Below are 21,563 nucleotides of genomic sequence, written 5' to 3'. Positions count from 1 at the left end.
GCTTCTGCCTTGGGGCGACATCACACTCCAGGGGGCGGGACGGACGCAGGACGGTGAGTGCAAGGTGATGCAGCAGATTCCAGACGTGCTGCCCCCGTGCATATCCATGGGAGGGGTCCCCCAGCACAGCCCGGGGGCGTCCAAGGAGATCTTCCCGGAAGAAACGACACCAAGCTGGGCCTCAGAGGATCAGTGAACACAGAAGAGGGGAGCGGGGAGCAGGAAAGTGGGAGGATCACGTCAGACATATCCCAGAGCAAACCAAGGAAGACCCTGGTCTCTGCTGTGAAAAGCCCCACTGTGAATCCATAAATGTCTGCTCTGGTTTACGAGTCAGTTCCTTACGAGTCTGATTAGCCTTAGTCGGTTTCTCAGAAGTTTGATCATCCTGGTGTGCTAATAAATTCTAGTTTCAGAACGGGCAAAGTTAAGAACCAAACCTTGGACTTAAGTCGAGCCATCAACCTGTCAAGGTAAGTTCTCAGCACCCGGAAGCTCGGTACACCGATGACACTCAGAGTGTCGTTTTAGATAAACACGTGTTGATGCTACCTTCTGCCTAAATGGTGCCACGCAGTTTTCAGAGAGCTTGCCCCTCTGTTTTTTCACTTAATTCTTCCAATTTCATGCTTCTGAGGAAGGGGTCAAGACAGAGAAGAGGAAAGACTCATCTGTGGCCACGTGTCCACGAAGCGGCAGAGCTGCGCCTAGCAGCTCCACACTGGGCACCCATGTGGCCAGATGCCTGGGTCGGAGGGCGCGATGGCCGGCCTGCCTGCCCGCCCCAGGGCCCTGGAAGCAGCAGGCAAAGCCGGCTACAGATGGTGGTCTGGATGGATTCGGACCCCATTCCCGGTGAAGTGAAGTCTGAGAGGATGGAATGATCGGAGACTCACTGTGTGCTCTCCCTCAGGTCCTTCCCTCACTCTGAAGGCCTGGTCAAGAGCCTCCAAGGCCCCAGCGTGTGCCAATGCCCTGCTCTGTCTCGCTTTTTGCTTCACAGCGCAGCTCGCTGGGGCCTCGACCCCAACTCTGTCATTCGGAGCAGGAGAAAAGCAGCAGCTCACCTGCCACGTCTCCCCACCAGAGCTCCCCAGCTGCTCCCCTACACGCGGAATGCTGAGGACAGGGAAATGCCAGCTCGGCAGGGCCTTCTACTTAGGGAACAGGGGTCACAGGCAAGAAATGCTGGCAGGGCTCAGTACAAATGTCTCTGCTGCCGGGGCTTGTATTGTTTGGCTCGAAAGCGTAGGCTTTTCTCAGAGAGAAGGAATGTCCAGAAGTATTTCAGACAGTAAGAGACATTCTCTGAAGCCAGCTACACAGCTCTCCTTCATATCGACGGGTAGCAGCGAGCAGCTCCTACCAGGAATATGCCAGCAAGTTCGCAGCAGGATTTTCCCCCACCCGGTAGAAGAAAGACAGCAAATGATGTGCCCGGAGTTGGCTCTCCAAACCTTCAGATGGGTCCCTTCGTGGCCCGTCCCCCATGAGAGCTCTCAGGTCCCCCGCGTGTGGAAGCTCGAGCCACTGCTATCTTCCTCTGCCCATCCGAGATACCAGGATCTAAGCCCCCTGAGGAGGGCAGAAGACACAAAGGCCGCATTGTGTTGGGAATGCAGCGGCAGCAAAGACAACGTAGCCAGCCAGAAATAACAGACACACGGAGGAAATGTTTCTGAAACAACGCAAATATTCCAAGGACAGATTATCTCAACCGCCCCAGGTCCTTTGCCCTTTCTCTTTGGTATGCGGCCCCGTCCCACATTCGCTGGCCGCTGAGTCCTAATCTCTCCCAAGGTCCCTTCCTCTCCAGTTGGTCGGTCATCACTCCAGTTCTGGCCTCCTTCATCCCTGCGGGCCATGCCACATTCCCCGGGGCCCGCTGTGCACCTGGCCCTATGCTGAGGACTCCCAGCATTCCTGCCGGAGAGCGGACATGCTCTCTATCTGCACCGTCCCCGGGGGGAGCCACTAGCCCCAGGCATCTCCCGAACACGGACAGGGTGGTGAGTCTGACCGATCAACCGAACGGGTCGTTTTATTAATTCTAATTAAATTCAAGTTCAGTGAGGCGCATGTGGCTGGCAGCTATGGTGGAGGGCAGCTTGGCTTCACGAACTCTCTAAGGAGAACCAGGGCAGGGACTTCTGGCCTCCCACCCACCGCACAGCTCCTCACCACTGCTCTTGCTACGCCCTTGAGCTCTAGAACTTTCGACGATGCCGCATTATCCGTACAGTCCAACCCGCTTCTGCTAGCTTTCTGCGGTAGCTACGATTAGCCATGTTGCTGACCTCAATTTCATTCATCTGACACTCTCTGACCTCAAGGAGCTCATAAAACAATCAGAAAAAGTGGTTTATAATAAAAACCTTCCTCATGTGACCTTGTACACGGTTCCTCCCGTACTCCACGCAGTCTCTGCTTTCTCTCTGTGCAGTCGTCCTCATCGACTCTTCCACCCTGGCCTCAGTTCATGGCCTTCTCTTTCTCTCCTGTCTGCCCCCCCACCTCGTGCCCACCTGCCAGCATTGACACCTTCTCTGGGAAGCCCTCCCTGGCTGCCCCAGCGGCCAGCCGTGGCTCTTCCCTTTCAACATCTCATAGCAGCTCCCTCTTCTTGCAGGTAACAAAGCTGAGCCTTAGACGTTAAGTCACCTCTCCAAGGTCAGATACTTAGGAAATGATAGGAACCTAAGGCCCCTGGTCCCCAGACTGTGTTCCCAGACATACTTACTAAAACGCACAGTGAAGTTATCCTCACGCCAGTGTATATGAACTTCACCGTCAGACTTGAGGGCCAGACACACGTAATTTACTGAAGCACCATCCTTGCCTAGCATACAGGAGGTTCTAAGTAAATACTCAGCAACATACTCACCGAGCTGGCCTCCTCTTCAGTTTCAAAGCGGTGCATGACTAAGTCACCTTGGGCATCTCCAAGCAGCTGAACATGCGGTGTTCGCCACCAGTGGGATGCACCAGACACCTAAGACTTGCCACACAAAGGCTCTAAGCTGGCCATACAGTCACCTGGTGGTCAGGCCTTCTTGGCAACCAGGGGCCTCGGACAACACAACTAAGTTTTCCATGTCACCTCAAGTGTCTCAAAGGCTAGGCCTATGACTTCTCCTTCTCTGGATCTCCGAGGGCCCAAAAGGCAGTAGGCACTCAATGAATGTAATGCTCATCTTTGCTGAGCGTCATGTTAAGCAATTTAGAAACATTAACTAACCTAATCCCCAGTGTCTGTCTTTGAGGGAAACTGAAGCTCCGAGAGGCTGAGCTGCTGGCCTGTGTTCACATGGCCAAGAAGTGGAACAGCCAGATGGGAAACCAGGAGGACTCTGACATCCTGGCTCTCCCACTGAACGGACACCTCAGGGAAACAGCACCAGAAATGCTGACTTCTCGGGTGTGCCTGGGTGGCTCAGTGGTTAAAGCCTCTGCCTTTGGCTCAGGTTATGATCCTGGGATCCTGGGATCGAGACCCACATCAGGCTCTCTGCTCAGCCAGAGGCCTGCTTCCTCCTCTCTCTCTGCCTGCCTCTCTGCCTACTTGTGATCTCTGTCTGTCAAATAAATAGATAAAATCTTAAAAAAAAAAAAAAAGAAAGAAAGAAAGAAATGCTGACTTCTCTTCTCCAACAATTCAGGCCCAAGACCATTTGGCGGATCAAGCCAGGCAGGCATCCGGGGAGGGATGTGGTGAGCAGGGCTAGGAAGGTGTCTGTGCAGAGGAGAGGTGGCTGCAGAGATGGGAGGCTGGTGACAGCCAGGGAGACCGTTCAAACGAGCAAGTGTTTTAGGGACAGTCTGGAACCAGATTTCTCACAGTCAGGGAAGGGAGTCACAAAGATGAAGAGAGAGAAAACTAGAACGAACTGTGAGATGTTGGATCAGAGAGGAAAGTCTGAACTCAGGGTTCCCAAAATTATTTAAATAGAGAACCAGAGGGGCGCCTGGGTGGCTCAGTGGGTTAAAGCCTCTGCCTTCAGCTCAGGTCATGATCCCAGGGTCCTGGGATCAAGCCCCGCATAGGGCTCTCTGCTCAGCAGGGAGCCTGTTTCCTCCTCTCTCTCTCTCTGCCTGTCTCTCTGCCTACTTGTGATCTCTGTCTGTCCAATAAATAACTAAAAAAAAATTAAAAAAAAATAAATAGAGAACCAGAGATGCAGGTGTGTGTGTGTGTGTGTGTGTGTGTGTGCGTGCACATACATATACAAATTCCCTATTTCTGCCCCAAGAGGGCCTGAGGAGGGCGACACCCCCAGAGTGATAAGCACACCTTGTAAATTCCATTCTCCACTAAACAGAAGCAGGGCTCCTTGGACAAATGACTGACTCCAGATATGGGGCAAAGAGAGGACAAGATGAGGCCTGGAACATCTGGTATCAGAGAGTGTGCAGTGCTGAAGGATGGCAGGGACAGGACCTCAAGGGTCACGGAAGCCAGCTTGAACACGACCCCAGTGGCCAGGCAGGGGACTCTGAAGTCAATAATACAACCACTGGATTAGAAACTGTGGGATAGAACAGACAAACATGAGTCTGTACAGATATAAATAGACAAGTTGAAGACGGATAGGATTAACATAATTTCCAAGTATCGCCCCCCCAAGAAATACTTCTTAAGGATAAAGGGGGAAAGAAAAACCATATAGTAAAGGTGCCCAAAGTGAACATAACCAAGAACGGGACAAAACGAAATTGTGTGCCCCCTGGCGGGGCGGGAGGCAAAGTGCACAGCATTGCTCCTGGACTATTCCTGCCAAAGAGACCCCACCCAAATATAATTTCAGGGGAATACCATGCCAACCTAAATTTGGGGACAGTCTACAAAACGACAGTCCTGTCCCCTGCAAAAGGGTCCTATTCATAAGACTGTCTAAGGGAGAGGGAGGACATGGGCTGGAATGACGGAGACTCAGGCAGGATGCCTACCAGCCACATACAATCCTGACCTAGACCCTTCTGTTACAGAAGAGGTTACTGAGTCACAGGGCAGACCCTGATGGGGTTCTGTGGGTGGTAATGTGTCAGGGTCAAGGATCAAAGGTCTACTTTGTAGAAGAAGGAGCTGCCTGTATGCAAAAGGTGATGGGCACCAGGCCGGCAACTTTACTCTCAAATGTTTCAGAAAAAGTTCTTTGTGTAGAACTTTCCTGTAAGTTTTATATTGTTTCAAAATCTAAAAAGCTATTTGGAAAATTTCCACTTAATTGGGCTTTGGGAAAGCACTGCTTGTAATTTTCCTTTATTGGCAGGTGATAAAAGCTTTTAAGACTATGGGTCATTGCCACCGGCATACTTCACGGCCTTCCTCTTCCATCTTTTGGAGACTTTCATACCCTCATTGATGGAGCCCTCAACCTGCCTTCAGACCCTGTTCCCTCTCCGCGTTTTCCGGGACAGAGGCCACAAAGGATGATGGGAAACTCCACTCTCCCGCTTCCTCCCAGTCTCTGTGTGTCCAGAGTTTGGGGGCCTCGGGTACCCACAGCTCTGACCTGTTGAAAACCTAAATGGAGCATTTTCTGGCTTGTGACCACACTTCTGAAACAGCAGGAGGCCAGTCTGCCCGTGCGAGCCTCCTATTGTGAAGGGCACATGTAGTCAGGACGTTACAGGCCCGCAGGATGTGACTCAGCATCCTGTTTGCAACGTTTGGGGCGGCCAGCAGCTTTGGCACCAAGTCCTGCTGCTGACCTCACCTCTCCAGACCACAAACACCCAGGTTAATTGGTGGGAGGGGCCCATAACATCAACTCCCCCTGTGGGCCTCAGGGCTAAACCTAAGACAACCTGCTTACCTGCCCACCACACTCGGCTGTCTTAGGAATACCCACAGGTGTCCACCAGGAAGGGTTCTTCAGAGGAATGAACTAACCTGGTGGTATTTTCAGGAATATCATGAATCGAGCAACTGATCTTATTTCTCTCTTTGCTTTGACCACTAGGAAGCTCGAAGTCAGATCTGTAGCCACACTCTGGTAACTGTACCAATGTTATACCGTGCATTCCACATACAAATCTTCTCCTGGCATCATCTTATTTTCCCCATGCCCTGCTTTTCTCGTTAATTTTCTCTGAATTTTGTAAGGTGTTTCAAATCCCTTTTGGACAAAGCTGTGGTAGACACAGCATACCCACGTTGCCTGTGGTAGGTAAGGACTCTTTCTTTATTTAACAGAGAACCCCAGCATTCAGCACAGAGCCCAGTATATACACACTAAATATATACTGGCTGAATTGTTAAATTAAGCAAATAACTCAAAAACTGCCTCCACTTCTAGGCTGCCTCCCAGGAGACACTTCTCCCTCCCACCCCACATGGTAGGGTCAGCACAGGGCTGCCCAGGGCCCAGAGAGCAGGCCCTTTAGGGAGCCCTCTTGCTGCATAGTTCTGTGGCCTCAACCCCAGACTAAAGAAGCCATTCCCAAATCTCCGCCTGCTACCGACCAGGCACAGAGCAGGCGGGCCTGGACATGTGGGAAATGACAAGTGATACCCAGAAGGGGCAGCCACCCGGCTCTCTCCAAACCATGTCCCTCCCTTATGGGAATTTCGCCTGGGCCCAGATTTGGGGAAACACACCTTGAGAACTCTTGCCAAGCCACGTGCCGAGACCTGACTGGGAGTTACGTCCGCCGGTGCGGGGCAGCCCTAGCAGCAAGAGCATCAGAAGTTTCCTAACACCGAACAGCAACCGCTTTCTTTTAAACAAAGTCTTTTAAAAATAACTCCGAAAGTAGCCATTAAGAAAAAAATCTGTAAAAATAAAGGCCCACAAGACATGCTGGTTCCCAGATAAAGGTCTGGTACAAGGTTCAGTAGAACTTGGGAGGGAAATAGGTCAGGCGTTGGCGGTTTCTCCTCTCGGATTCCACTGGGTTGACCTTTTGGCCTTTTGCGGTGAAACTGGGAATCTGTGGAAGGGAAGAAGGTCGGGAAGGGCAGGAGGCGGGGCTGGCAGGCACTACCATCAATGAAAGTAACAGCTGAAAAAAACCCAACCAAACAAACAGCTACCATGTGTCCAGCAGTATCCACAAGGACATTATGCCCAGGCAGTGAAAGGCTCTCCCTAAGGCTCCCAAGGGCCCCAAGACAGAGAAGGACTTTTTGGGGAGGGCAGGTGGATGGCCCTAGGTCAGTCACGCAGGCAGCAGCAAGGCAGGGACTGTACCTGGACCTCAAGGCCAGGCTCAGGCCTGCCTGCTTGACCTCCGTAATTTACAGGGCAGCCTGCCAGCTCCAGACTCCAGGGAGGCAGCTGGGCGGGCCAGCTGGCTTCCCCATTGGCACGCCACCTCCCATGTCTCACAGTACTGACCCTGCCCCAGAGTGGGACTCGAGATCACCCCCCCACCCCAGCCCAATCACTCGCAGGCCTTGAAAATGGCTCGTCTGGACTCTGATTAATCCCATTTTGATTAATCCTGTTTTCTTACTGCAGCCTTCCTCGAAGCAAAACGACTTGTTTTGGACATTTTCCTAGTCTTAGGAATTTTCTAATAAGCACTCCAAATCCTGAGCTCTGACCACAGGACAAGGTACGCCAAAGGCGAGTCCCTTGAAGCCCGCTCCTGACAGCAAAGTGTGGCTGGCCCAGGGCTCCGCTGAGGAGTGCAAGCAAAGGGTCCGCTTCGTCTCAGATGCCACACTAGTGTCCTCCAAGTCAGGGTCAGACCATAACCCTGACTTGGCTAGGATCCCCACAAATGTATGATCTTGACCTCTGTCCTGGAATGAAGGGGAAAGTCTGGGCAGTCTGTTACAAATCTACAAGGAACTATGACAAGTACATGAGGACACAGGCCAAGATGGATGGGTCTGAGGACTCTCCATCTCCACCTGGGGGCCGCAATCTAATCTCGTCTCTTCACTTTACAAACGAGTAGGTGGAGGCCCAGAGATGTCTACTGACCTGCCTAAGGTTGCACAGCAGACATCAACACTCAGGACAGAAGCTAGCTTTGCTGACTCCCTCTCACAGCTTTGTTCTGCTCAACGCTAGCGCCCGCATGATTGCTGGTACCACCTGAGCATGGACTCTGACACCACATGCACTCCCCTGGTGCACCCTTGCCTGGGAAGAAGGAGACCGGGGCCCCATGGCATTCTTTTGAAGTCTAAGTACTGGTATTTCAAAAGCTTAATGAAACCTACTAGACTCTAGCAAAATTCATTTCAAGTTAAACTTAATAAGAAGTTTAATTAAGTTCCTACAGAATCATATGAACTCTTTTCCTCTGTCCTCATTTGTCCCCACTGTAGATGGAGTTTTTCTAACAAAGCATTTAACCTGCCCTGAAGGCAAATTCTGATTTGAAAATCAAATGTCCCAATACACCAGGGAGAGCACCTGAGTTAAACTCCAGAAGTTTAAAAGTCTGTGTACCCCAATGTTGAAAAGTGGGGGTCGGTGGGGAGCTAGTGCCTATAAAACCCAGGGGATGGGGACAGGAAAGGATTTGCTGAACACAAAACTGCATCCCTCTCCTGTGAGGGACCAGATGGGGCAGAAAGGAGGGGACACGGGTTTCTGAGTACAGGGACCTGCATTCAAACCCTGGCCCTGGTGTCCCACTGGCTGTTTTGAACTGCAGCTTCCTAAGCTGGGGCTGGCAGCCACCTTGAGGCTTATGGTGATGACATAACCTATGGGGCAAGATTCCAAACCCAGCGCCTGCACTTGCAGGAAACAGGAGGTGGTACTGTCATTTCCCAGGGGCTCTGCCCAGTGACTGCCCAGGGACCATCTGAGAAGGGGGACGTGTCACAATTCTCGCTCTCAGTGGGGCTCGGGGACACCGGGGGGGGGGTCCCCACGACTTGCTCAAGCACACAGTTCACAGCGGGGCCGCCAGGCTCCAAGCAGGAAGAATGGCTGCAAAGATGGCAGTTCTTCCGGGTGGACTCCTTCCTCTTGGCCTCCCGGTGAGAGCTCTGAACCACTGGCAGGAGGGCTAGTTGAGATGGCTCTTGAATTTGGGAGGCGAGGACAGGTTCTGAAGGCAGAGAGACACGGAGCCTGAGGGTCTTGCCTCTGTCACTTCATACCACATGAAGTCAGGCCAGCTAAGGCTCACTCTTCCAGTCCACAGGATGGGAATCAAAATGGCGCCTTCCTTACAGGAGGTCTGCATATGTTAGAGGAAATAACTCTCATCTGGTGACTCATAGAGTGGAGCGCGTTTGGAGGCTCCCTTCCAGAGCCTCTTGTCCCTGCTTCACTTTTTCTCCCTAGTACTTCCTGACACGCTATTCATGTTCTAGTTTATCTTCCTTACTGCCTGGTCTCCCCCAACAGAATGTCACCCCTGAGGCCAGAGATCTGTCTCGTCCACTGCTTGATTCCCAGCTCCTGGAAACAGTGGTTGGCACAGAGTAGGTGCCCAGGAAATATATGTTGGGTGAGTGGCACCTATGCAGAAAGGTCAGGACAGAGGGGCGCCGTGAATGCTCTAAGAGCGGCTAGTGGGGTAAATGGCAGGAAGGCTGTCTGTCCTCAGCATCCGGTAGGTCATCCAAGAGCACCGCGAGTTCCTCTACGGGAGGAAGTCACTGTGTGACACCTCAGTGGCCCATCCAGTGTGTGCCAGGCGCTGGGAGGGCTGAGGCCAGGGAGGCCCTGTCCTGCCACTCAAGGTCCCAGGCTCAGGAGGGCCTCAAGGATTAGCTCTGCTATCACCATCTCGAGATTCTGAACCATTCTTTAACAAAGGCCCCCACCATCTTCCTACTGCACCGGGCTCCACAAATTAGGCAGCTGGCTCTGCTAGCGGCGGGGGGCGGGGGGACCTTAATGTACCTAAGTACACATACAACAAAGCTGCAAGGAAATACGAGAAGAGAAAAGTGCATGGAGGAAGGAAAAGGAAGAGCCAGGAAATCACCACAGAAACTGACCCCCTAAAGAGGTACAGGCAAAGGGCATCTGTTCAGAGTTTACAATAGTGAAAAAGCTCACGGAATTATGATACTTAATTCTGCCAACGACCCCACAAGCTGTGTAAGGTCTGGCCCACTGCCTGGTGAGGCGACAGATGACGGCGGGGGCGGGGGGAGCCAAACCCAGGCCGTCCCCTAAAGCCGAAGCTCACGGAGGGAGATGCAGGGGCCGACACAGGACAAGGCATTCAAAGTCGGGGTGAATCCAAGAGATGCCAAGCCTGAAAGTGAGAACAAGCGTGTGGGCGCCTACCAGAAAGAACGTGCCACTCACTGGCGTGAGGGTCAAGGCCTGCAGGCTCTCTGGTGCTCCTGACGACCCTGCGAGCATCTCTCGGTTGCCGTCACCTTTATGTAATGTACGCACAGGCCGAGACCAGTGGGCAGAATTCGGAGAAGGCCCAAGATCCCAGCCCCTGTCACAGGCACCCTGGGTGAGCCTCTATCCTGATGATGGGATGGGACAGTTGTCCCCTTCAGGTGACACTGTATAGTGAAGGTGACGGTGATGGGATGGTCACTCCTGCAACGGCATTCCGTTACGAGAGTCTGTGGCAGGGGCGCCTGGGTGGCTCAGTGGGTTGAAGAATCCGTGGCAACAGATCCTCCGGTTGGCCTTGAAGAAGCAAGCCACCAGGACCTCCACAGCTGCAGGAAAAGGAATTCTGCCAAGAACCACATAAGCTTGGACGAGGACCTGAAGCTCTGGTGAGACCCTGGCCCTGGCCAACGCCTTGACTACAGCCACGTGAGACCCCAAGTGGAGAACCCAGCTGGACCGTGTCCCGATTCCCAACCCTGGCGACTGCAAGGCCATGACCGGGAACTGTTTTGGACTGTCAGGTTTGGGCTAACTTGTTCCACAGCGACTGCTAACGGATACAGTGACCTGCTGCAGAACTGGGACGCAGGGGATGCCTGATGCCCCTTGGAAGGACTTCACCGGACAGACCATCCACAGGGACGAGAAAGTCCAGCCTAAGAAACCACTGAGAAAGGCGAATAGGAACCCCCATGGCAGACAGGCATAAAAGACAGGTGCTGAATGGAGATGGGGAAGCGAGGACATGGGGAGCTGCTGTGGGGGACGGAGGGAAGGTACAACCACACTCTAGGACAGTGGGGGCCTCTGGGGAATTCCAGGTCAAGATCCGAAGGGGAAGGGAACGTCGACGGAGAGGAGAGGTGCAGGGAGGTCACCGTTCAGCATGGACACCACACAGAACAGAAGACAAAGTCCTGCAGCCTTGGCCCCATGTTTGTTTGGGGGAGGCACGAAAAAATATTAAAAGAACACTAATGAGCATTTTCATACGCTTGACTTGGGAACTCTGGATGGAAACAACAACAATAAAAAACATTCACTCCCGAGCCACCCTCTGGAAACCATAGCCAGATTCTCTCCCCGGGGCCCTGCCTGGCGCACAGACGCATCCATCTCGTGCCAGACGGAGGCAGCTCCCAGGATGGCGAGGGAGCTGGGAGCCGCTGCCAGCAGAGCTGTCTGCTCACCGATTCCCACAGGCTGGGCCGCACAGCTTCCAGAAGGGGATTGCGGGAGGCCGGCGGCCGTCTGTCCGTGCGGAGGGCAGCGGGGAGAATGCGGAGAACCAGACCTACTTCGCTCTGCATCAGTCGGCTTCGCCCTGGGCAAAGGTGATCAGCTCCTGCGAGGTCCCCAGGAAGGCCTTCCGAGAAACTGTCCGAATCACAACGCTGACCCTGCGGAGTGTGCCCGAAGCTGTCTGCATCCCACAGGGCTGCAGCTGGGAAAAGGACGGGGCTGCTCCAGGTCACAGAGTGTCCCCGGTGGCGGCCCTCCCAGGGGCCCAGTGTGACAGAGTGGACACTGTACCCACAGGAAGTCCAGCTAAGTCTGGGCTGTGAACTGATCCGAATGCGAACATCTCACGAGGACCAAACGTCGCGATGGCTCTTTCAGCCCGTCATAAGCCGGGCTCTGTGCAGGGAGCCCCAACTCAGCCCCTCCAAGACCCTGGAAGGTCCGAGTTGTATGTGTTTGACAGACAGAATGAAAGAGACCCATGGAAGTGTAGTAAGGCACAGAGGCAAAGGAGCTCAGTGGCTCGGGTAGGAGCCGGACTGTGAACGTACGCCTGCCTGTGTCCAAACCCCTGCTGTCTCCTCCGCACCTCGCTCTTTCTCATCCAGGGACACAGTGCACTGCAGGGCCAGGACAAAGCTAACAACATACTGCAGCAGCTGAAATGTCATGCCCAAGCAGGGAACTAAGGCCCCGTCCCTAAGGGGAGCGCTGCCGCCAGTGAGGGATGGGACAAAAGCACATGCACCTGCCACGTAGGGTGGAGCCACGTGGCCCACAGAGGGGAGCTAAGGGCTTCCCACCAGAGAGAGGGAAGTCACAAATGTCTGGGGGCAGGACCACTAAGCTGGCCTGGCAAGAAATGGAACTGGCTTCAAGAAAGAGCCTGGCCAAGGAGTGGGATAAACACAACCCATGCAAGAGTGGGGCAGCGGTGGGGAGAGGATGGGGCAGCCATGGAGGGGGAAGGTGGAGAGCAGGCAAGATGGGACCAGAGCAAGAGGCACAGGGGCACTCTGAGACCGTGTCCGTCTGACGGTGGGGATGGAAACCTGAGTGGGAAGGAGGGTGGCTTGGATAACAACTGACACAGGACAGGGGAGGGATAAGGACCTGAGCTATGGGGCCACCAGGGGAAACTGGGCAAGAGGAGCAGCTGAGGCCCAGAAGACCCGCCCATGTGACTCAGCCATTTCCTGGCGTGGCTGAGTCAAAGAGAACTACCGAAAGATAAAAGCTTTCAATGAAGGGTGGACAGAGGGGAGGGGGAAAGTATTCCGCTAGCCCCAGGCTTCCTGCCTGCCAGCAACTCTTCAGAAACAATCTGAAGCAGGGAGCAATCCCCTCTTCCCCAGACAAGCAAACACAACGGACTATTCCATTATTACTTCTTCTAGAAGCCTGGACAGCAAAGGCTTGAAAATGCAAATCAACACACGGCTGTGAATGACTTGCAGTCAAAGCTCAAACCAGAACACCAGAATTTCTCTTGCGTGGCTACAACACTTAGAAAACAGGATGGTGCTGTCTGCCTAAAAATGGGGGGTCAATGTCAAGGTGGGGGAAGAGGGACTAAGAGCGGAACCCAAGAGGATAAGCTCAGAGCCCAGATTCCCGGCTCCAGGCCAGGGTCTCCCAGTGCTCACAAGGGCATGGGGGGAGGCCTGCTGGGGGCAGTGACAAGGGATTCCCATGGTCAGCACACATCCAGGGGACACCACCCAAAGTCAGCAGGGCTCCTCAGTCCTGGTCCTGGCACGGGTCTCCAGAATGCCGGGGCCGGGGCATCCCATGACAAACACAGGTGTGGGAGGCAACAAAGGCCTCGCTTCAAATTTAGTACCTGCCACGTGCAACCTTGGGCCTCAGGCTCCTCCCCTGTAAACTGGGAAAAAAACCCTCCTGGCACAGCTGAGAGGAGTGAATATGGCAATACGCAGAGGTGACTTCCCTCCCCTTTGTGAGGTCCTCTCCAGCTCCCAACTATGCAGAGAAAGGGCCTGTATTGGCTGCCAGGGTACTCACATTTTCACATCACTGCTACTTGTGAGTTCTGAACTGAAATAATTCCAAACACTATGCTGTCCGCTAAGTAAGGGCAGTTTGGGAAAAAAAAAATTAGTTCTTTGCACCAAAGACAATCTAAGTGAGACAGCTAAATACTTTCTCCTGCGCATAAGCCCTGCCAAGGGGAGGCCTGGGGATGGAAGAAACTCCCACTCCAGGGGAGCACTGGAGGGAGGTTTGGGGCAGGAGATGCACCTGTAGACGCAGGCCCCCTCGTGGCCTCCACGGTGGTCAGCAAGCCCTTCTTCCAGCACTTCCTCCCCCAAAGAGCCTCCAGAGAGTGGATTTCCACTTCCTCCCCTCTTTGCCTCCACCCAGAGAGCCAAGCTCGAAAACACAAAACACAGCCCGTGACTGCCCCCACTTGGGAGTCTGGCTGATTCCAGCCTTCAAGCCCTGACCCAGACCCGGAGCAACCTAACACCCCAGGTGACAGGGAAAATCTGTCATCATCCCCAAAGGTATCATTAAAATGAGGACCCAGCCCCTGAAATAAGACCTCTCTGATTTTTCCGGGCCATTATTTCTCTATGCGTAAAATCTTTAGAAATACTGTATGCCACAATAAAAGTGAGTGTCTTCCCTCCTTTCACCCAAAGACATGAACCTTCAAAGACCCGTGAGTATAACCAGAGAACATCCTGCTCTCGGTAATGAATGGCGGACCCCAATTTCTGAACACACATTCCCTTTCCCAACTTGTGTTCTTCTTCCTCACAAGATGAAACAGATTCCGCCACCCCCTCCAAAGAACAATATCCTTGAAACTCCATTTACTTTTTTAGACTCTGAGAGTCTGAGTTTAAGACTGGTGCCTTAGAGTACAATACGTTATATAATAAGAATATATTATGTAACGGAGGACTAAATCTTCCGTAAACAAAATACCCAAAAGAAGGCCTTCGTATTTGGCAAAGAAAAATAAAAATGCCCTTGGGGTCTGCTAGTGAATACAGCAGCTGAGGACTACAGCCCGAGGAATTATTTTTAACGGGGGATCCCGCAAGATTTCTCACAGGCACACACACACAAAACCCCAAAAATACAAAACAAACAAAAAAAAAACCCACCTTGAACCCAGGGGGTGGGACATCTGTTTCAAATCAGCAACATGCTTACCTCAGAAGGAACACCGTACCAAGAGCTGATGGAAAAGCGAGAGCACGAGACAAAGAGTATTTTTTCAGAAAGGTAAAATCTGGAAGGAAGTCTCTAAAGATGTTCAAAGTGGGGAAGCGAGGAGGGCGGTGGAATCCTGGCAACGACCTTCCTTCTTTTCGAAATGTTATACAACATTATGAAAGCTCCTGATGGTTAAACATGTTCACAAACGTGGATGCGCTACCTTTATACATGCTTGCGGTGTGATTTTTAAAGCTCTCACTGAACGCACTGGTGTATCCTCTCTTCTGAGGGTTCTCCCTTCCAGAAAGGAACAAGAGTCGTTCAACCTGCTTGGGAGAAAGACTCAGGAACGAAAATCGAGGCCGCTTACCTGAGGTTTACCTTTCGCTCTTCATCACTGCCAGCCTCCAACTACAGAGAAAGAAAGACAGTGTCACACCACAGACACCACTAGCAACGAGCCTCACACACAGACACAAGTCTCACGTTTTCTGCTCTGATGCCTGACAGAGATACAGATGTCCAGGAAACCTGGCTGCGTCCACACGGTTGCACCCTTTCCTCAGCAACCCTGCTCCACCCGTCCTCGTCCTGCCGAGAACTTTCCATGGAGGGATTTTTCAGGTTTCCCAGCATTTATCCACATTCCTTCCGCAGGGTCCCGCACTGATTCCTGTTCACTGGACACTCCTACCTGGCCCTGCTCACCCACACGCTCATCTCAACCTTCTAGGGTGGTTTGCGATCTCACCCTGTTTTTTGTTTTTTAAAGATTTTATTTATTTGCCGGAGAGAGCACGCAAGCAGGGGGAGCGTCAGGCAGAGAGAGAAGGAGGCTCTCTGCTCAGCAGGGAGCTCAATGTGGGGCTCCATCCCAAGACCCTGGGATCATGACCTGAGCCTAAGGCAGACGCTTAACTCACTCAGTTACCCAGGCACCCTCTCACCCTGTTTTTTAAGGGGGGGGGGCGTGACGTTTTAAGAGGAATCTATTTCCTCCTTCAAGCCAGGTAATAGCTGAGTGATCAATATCATTTTCAGCCCCAACACATGGGTTTAAACAAAAAGAAAAAAAAAGAAAAATCATTCTGGGCAAGTCTTTCACCATGGAAGGGGGCCAGGAGCAGCCTGTCTGTGGGTCTCAAAAGCTCTTGGTGGTTCCCAAAAAGGCTTAAATGTTTAACATAAAACTTTCTAGGCTATTGGTTTATTTATATAAGCAAAAGAAACGGACATTTAATATTTTCTAAAAGTTTAAAGGCCAAGAGGGTTAGAATCTAAAAGTAACAGGGACTTAAGCCCCGATTGCAATTTTTCTTTTTTTTCTTTTTCGCTTTCAATGAGAAAACTGAAATAAGAAAACACCCCCACCTCCCAACAACTCTGCACCGCTGGGACCTGGCATGTTTTGATGTTCCACAGAGGAGCCCATTGAAGAGGAAAGAGAAACCTGGAAAGCAGCGATCCCTGGGAGAGATGCAAGGCTGAATGAGGACAGAGACCAGGCAGGAGTCCGCAGTAATGGGAAAAGGGTGAGGAGCTCACTCGGGAAGGGGCCTGCAGAGCAAGGGACACAGAGCAGAGGGGGCAGTCTCACAACGAAGAAAGAGGGGGAGAGCGGAGAGTCCCGGGGCCCCTAAATGTTATGAAGACACTCTATGTACAGCATCGTGCAGTGGCGGGCACTGGCGGCCAGTCACTTGGTTTTCTCATGCTCCCTACCCCATGGGCAAAGGAGAAACGGAACCCATTAGGTGAGGCTATGCTGACCACAGGGCCATGAGCTTCTGTCCCTGAGCGTAGCACAAACAACTCACACAACCACTTAGAAGACAATGCTGGGTCTAACACAGGGGTCCTCAACTGGGGATGATTTTTCTCAATAGGGGGATACTGGGCAATGTCTGGAGCCTTTTTCGAGAGGATGCTACTGGCATCTTGTGGGTGGAGGACAGGGTTACATTAAATACGCCACAATGCCCAAGACAACACCCCCCACCCCCAACGACCAAGGACGGTGAATTTTCTGGCCCCAACACGAGCCAGTGGCAAGGCTGAGAAAGCCTGATCCTGATCTAACCCCAAGCCACCACGCCCAACCCCCTCTTCCGCCCCCCCCCCCCCCCCCGCCAAAAAAAGACTCTGGAGATCTGCCCATAAAAATGAGTCACCTTGAACATTTGTCAAAAATAACAATGTTCCAATCCATTCCTGAAAGTTATTGATTTATTTGCTGTGGGGCTTTCTGCTTGTTCTGGCAAAGGAATGAGATAAGATTAACAGTAAAGCAACACAAATGAGATAATTAAAGATGGGGTGGGGGCAGGGAGAAAAAACTATGAGAGGAGAGATGCTTTGCTGGGCAAGCTGATCTCCCTCTCTGTTCCCACGCTAAACCGGCTGAGTCAGCTGAGTCAGCCTCAGCCGGGCTGAGGCTGACTCAGGGGAGGAGGTGCATTTCGAGGAGAGAGGAAGTGATTTAGGGGTGCAGGCCTCAAAAAGACATTTAATTCTTGATCATTCTCTGGGATTCCCGGAAATGAAATGGAGGCAACGTGCAGTCAGTTTTCCTAGGGAAGAAAGCTATACATGCCCAAGGACACACACAGGAGGGAAGCCGGCCCTTTCGCAGTAGCTGAAGTCTGGGGAAGGTCAGACTTGAGGCACAGACGGCCTGGACCCACATCTCCTGAGTTCACATGCACGTGCCTGCTCTCTCCATACTGTCTTGCTTCTTCCTGCCTCACCCCAACTGAAAGCAAGCCTCGTCTTCTAGGGAACATCCCAACCGTGGCTAGTTCACTGGGTAACTAATGCTGCTGCTCTATTAACAGCCAATCAAAGGGGGCCAAGGCGCCTGGGTGGCTCAGTGGGTTGAGCCTCTGCCTTCGGCTCCGGTCATGATCCTGGGGTCCTGGGATCGAGTCCCATGTCAGACTCTCTGCTCAGTCTGCTTCTCCCACCCCGTCCCTGCTTGTGTTCTCTCCTTCAAATAAATAAATAAAATCTTTGGGGGAAAAAAAAGGTGGCTGAGTATTATTCTCATGTTTACTGGGTCACTGGCACTTGGTAAAAGTAATGCTCTATATAATAAACTGAAATGTGTCTCATAGAGACAACCCAAATGTCCAACAAACATGTGATACATCCACCGAATGGAATATTATTCGGCAATAAAAAGGAACGAAGTATTGATCTGTGCTACGACATGGATGAACCCTGCAGACATCATGCTAAGTGGCAAAAGCCAGACACAAAGGGTCACATATTGTAGGATTGTGTTCATATGAAATGTCCGGAATGGGCACATCTATGGAGACAGCAAGCAGATCAGCAGGAACCTAGAGTTTGGTGAGAGCAGGGTGGGGGTGCTGAGAAGGAGGCTGCAGGCGGTGGCTAAGGGGCACCCAGTTGTGGGGACAGCTGCACAACCTTGTGAAGGTACCAAAAGTCGCTGAATCATATACCGAGGAATGGCGAATGGATGATACGTGGATTATATCTCAGCTGAAAGATAACAAGAAACTTTTAAAAATGTGTCTCCGACAGGAATAGATCAGGTGTGAGCTACGCAGGGAACATGGAGTTTAGAATCCGAAACCGAGGCTGAGGGGCCCTGTGTACAAGCCCTTACTGAAGTCCAACCCTTGCCTCACTTCACGGTTGAGAAGGCAGTCTGAGATCAAGTGCAAGGAAGCTCTCTGTAGACTGCAAGCTGGTGGTAATCACAATGATGGAGGAGAACAGGTATCTGTGTGGTGAGGAAAAAAGCCACTGTAGCCTCAAGTCTCAGCTGCAGGCAACTGGCCACCAGTGTCCTTTTCCCTGCACTTGACTCGCAGAGGAAGGGCGAGGAGAATCCTGTCTGCAGACAAGGTAACTCATGAATGGCCTCTCCAGGAAAGGAGGGGGCTGTCGGGGTGGGGGGGGTCCACCCTTACCGCCACTCTGAAAATGTTCCAGAAGCTCCTAGCAAAACCAGGCAGAAGAGCCACCCGGGCCTGCAGGACAAATAGGCCTAAACCAAAACCAGTTCCTCTTCTCTCACACACAACTTTCCGTGTTATCCGTCAACCTCCCCCACAGAGAAGGGGCTTGAATGGCTTAGAGCTGCCAGGCCACTTCCTGGGCCTGCAGGCCCCTCCTCCAGCCTTCTCTCCCTTCTCTAAACACTTCCCAATCTCCTCCTCCTGCTTCTCTGTCTTCAGGCCAACTCTCAGCCTTGCCATGGATAGGAGTTGAGACCAGAGGCCATAAACGGTTCTCCAAGAGAAGGTGGGAGAGTGATGAGAGAGTCAGCCCTACAGTACCTACAGTACCCTGAGGCCTCAAGTGCAGCCCAGGCCACCTGCCCACTCAGAAGACCCATTCCCCAGTCTACCCTAGAGCGAGGAGCTGGCCCACAGAGGCCCGATGGCACAGAGAGGCACAGAAACCGGCAGGGTGCAGTGATGTGTTCTCAGTCATCAGAATGCACCCCTGCAACCACAGTAAACCCCAGAATCGCCCCCAGCCACACAGCCAGATAAACACAAACATGCAGTCTCAAAGGATATCACAAAAAGGAAGATCCAGACTCACACAAAGACAAGACACCCAGTCACAGGGCGCCCTGAGCTCACTCAGTCACTGTCACACAGTGACACGGGTACCCGACAGGCCAGCCACTCACACCAAGAGGCAGACCTCCAGGGGCATGCAGTGGAGGGAAACAATCTCAAACATTCACAGGGGCACCCCCAGGGGGCCTCTGTCACAACATCAGGCAGGCACGGTTCCCAGGAGACAGGCCACAGTCACACACAAACTCACATACAGTCAGGCACACGGGGAGTGGGCCTAGACCAACCCCAGGACCACAGATCTCACAACCAGCATCTCCCAGTCACCCATTAGGAGTCCCAGGGGCACAGCCAGTCTCCCACACTGTCACCCCCAGACGGGGATCAGTCACACACACAGCTACACACAGCCACCCCCAGACAGAGGTCACAGCCACAGTACAGTCTCGCGGAAAGTCACCCCACACACAGAGGTCACAGCTGCACACACAGTCACCCCCAGACGGGGTGACACTCTCCGTCCCCCGCACAGTAACCCAGGCCCACTGCCCAGGCAGGGTCGCAGCGCGGGGCCCCTCCCCCGCAGGCCCGGACGCCCCCCGCCCCGCACTCGCGGCCCAGGCCTGGAGTGGCGGCTGCTCGGCCGAGCCGGGGCCGTGGGCCCGGGGCTCACCTCGCTGTTGCTGGCCGAGGAGGAGGCGGCGCTGGGCGTGGGGGAGCGCTGCAGGGTCACCAGGGCCATGGCTGCGGTGCGGCGCAAGGGCGCCGCCGAGGCCTCGGGCTAGAGCCGCCGCCGCCGCCCGGGCCGGGCCCGGGGCGCTCCAGCAGCCGCGCGCGGGCGGCCGGGCCGAGCCGGGCCGGGCCCGCCCCTCCCCCTCGGCGTCCACCACCCCCGCCCCCCGCCTCCCGCGCCGGCGCGCGCCGGGCCCCCTGGGGCGGGGGGAGCGGGGAGGCGGGGCGCCGGGCGGCGCGCGTGCGCGTGCGCGACGCGGGAGCCCGAAGCGGCGACGGCGACGGCGGCGGGCGGCGGGCGGCGGGCGGCGGGCGGCGGGCGGCGGGCGGCGGGCGGCGGGCGGCGGGCGGCCCCGGGCGGGCCGTCACGTCCCACCCCGCACGCTCAGCACGGACGCCCCCGCCCGAGCCCCCGGACCCTCGAGCCTGGGGACCGGGGCCGCACGTCCGCGCGGGCACGTCTGCCCCGGGAGACCCGCCGGCGGCGCAGACGGGGAAACCGAGGTCCCGCTACTGCGCAGGCAGGGTGACGCAGGGTCCAGGAAATAAAATCCCAGACCGGCAGTCTGCAGAAATTCATTCATTTGTGAAATGCTGAGCACCTTCTAAGTGTCAGGCACGGAAGAGTCAACAGTGTGCCAGATAGAATGGGCCCGTCTTCAGGGATTTTACAGGAGTGAATCCAATTGCTAGGCACGTTTAAAGTTATTTTGCTACTATTTTTTGTATGAATCTTATGTGGCCATAAACCCAGCCAACTCCTTGGGAAATCAGAGAAGGCTTTTCTGAGAAAAGAGCATTTGCTCCGAGGCCTGACGGAAGAGCAGGATTAACGGGTGACGGGAGGGCAGGGAGCCCTGGGGCTTGAGGGGGAACAGGACCTGCACAAAAGCCCGGAAACTGGAAGGAGGCTGTTTGTCTATCAGAGGCCGGGGCCTAGTGAGGAAAGCAAGAAAAGAGTGGCACATCGAGGTGCGCTCTAGGAAGCTCTAGGCTCCCGGGTAGAGAATGGACCGTGTGGCAGAGGGTTTAAAGGAGACCAGGGAAGGGGTTGCTGCGGCCCTCTTGGGGAGATGTGACCAGTATGGGGATGGAGAGGTGGAGTACCGTAGCAGTCTGGTGGTACTGGGTCCATTCAGTGATAGGAAGCTTCTCTTTGATTTCCGAAAAGCCCTCCTCTTCTGTTTCTACATGCACACTGCACTAGCACCCACAAATAGCATGGTCCAATCCTGCATTTTAGCAAAGTGCTCCACCAGCCAGCTCACAGCCCAACCAGAAACCCGGGCAGCCTCCTGGACCCCTCCCCCAGATCCAGGGGCTGGAACCCCCTGCTTATTCCTGGGATCTGGCTAAGCAACATTCATATTAAATGTGGTTCTCAGTGGGGGCATTTCAGCCCCTATGAAACTTCTTTTTAATCGTAGGGATATTTTTGGTTGTCTTGCTGATGGGGACTGGAAGGCCACAGACATTTAGAGGGCAGGAGGCAGGAATACTGAATGTCCTGCAATGCACTGGAGAGTGCACCAGAGAATTGCTCCATTCCCAC

At 53.6% G+C, this 21,563-nt stretch overlaps 1 protein-coding gene across 1 annotated transcript in view; it reads right to left on the bottom strand.

Moving 5' to 3' along the window:
* Positions 1 to 20,115, bottom strand: part of SSH1 (slingshot protein phosphatase 1) — a 55,028-nt gene extending 34,913 nt beyond the window's left edge. Inside the window, exons 1-2 of the mRNA XM_080821060.1 lie at positions 19,953 to 20,115; positions 15,088 to 15,128 (exon numbers count right to left, since the gene is read on the bottom strand). Coding sequence (XP_080677186.1) covers positions 15,088 to 15,128; positions 19,953 to 20,021 — 110 coding nt within the window. The 5' untranslated portion in view covers positions 20,022 to 20,115. The remainder of the gene's footprint in view (positions 1 to 15,087; positions 15,129 to 19,952) is intronic.
* Between the last annotated feature and the right edge of the window lie 1,448 nt (positions 20,116 to 21,563).

This window comes from Martes martes (assembly GCF_963455335.1).
Source record: "Martes martes genome assembly, chromosome: 13".
Taxonomy (NCBI): Eukaryota; Metazoa; Chordata; class Mammalia; order Carnivora; family Mustelidae; genus Martes; species Martes martes.
Note: the sequence above shows the minus strand (reverse complement) of the source record. Positions and strands in the feature narration are given on the sequence as shown.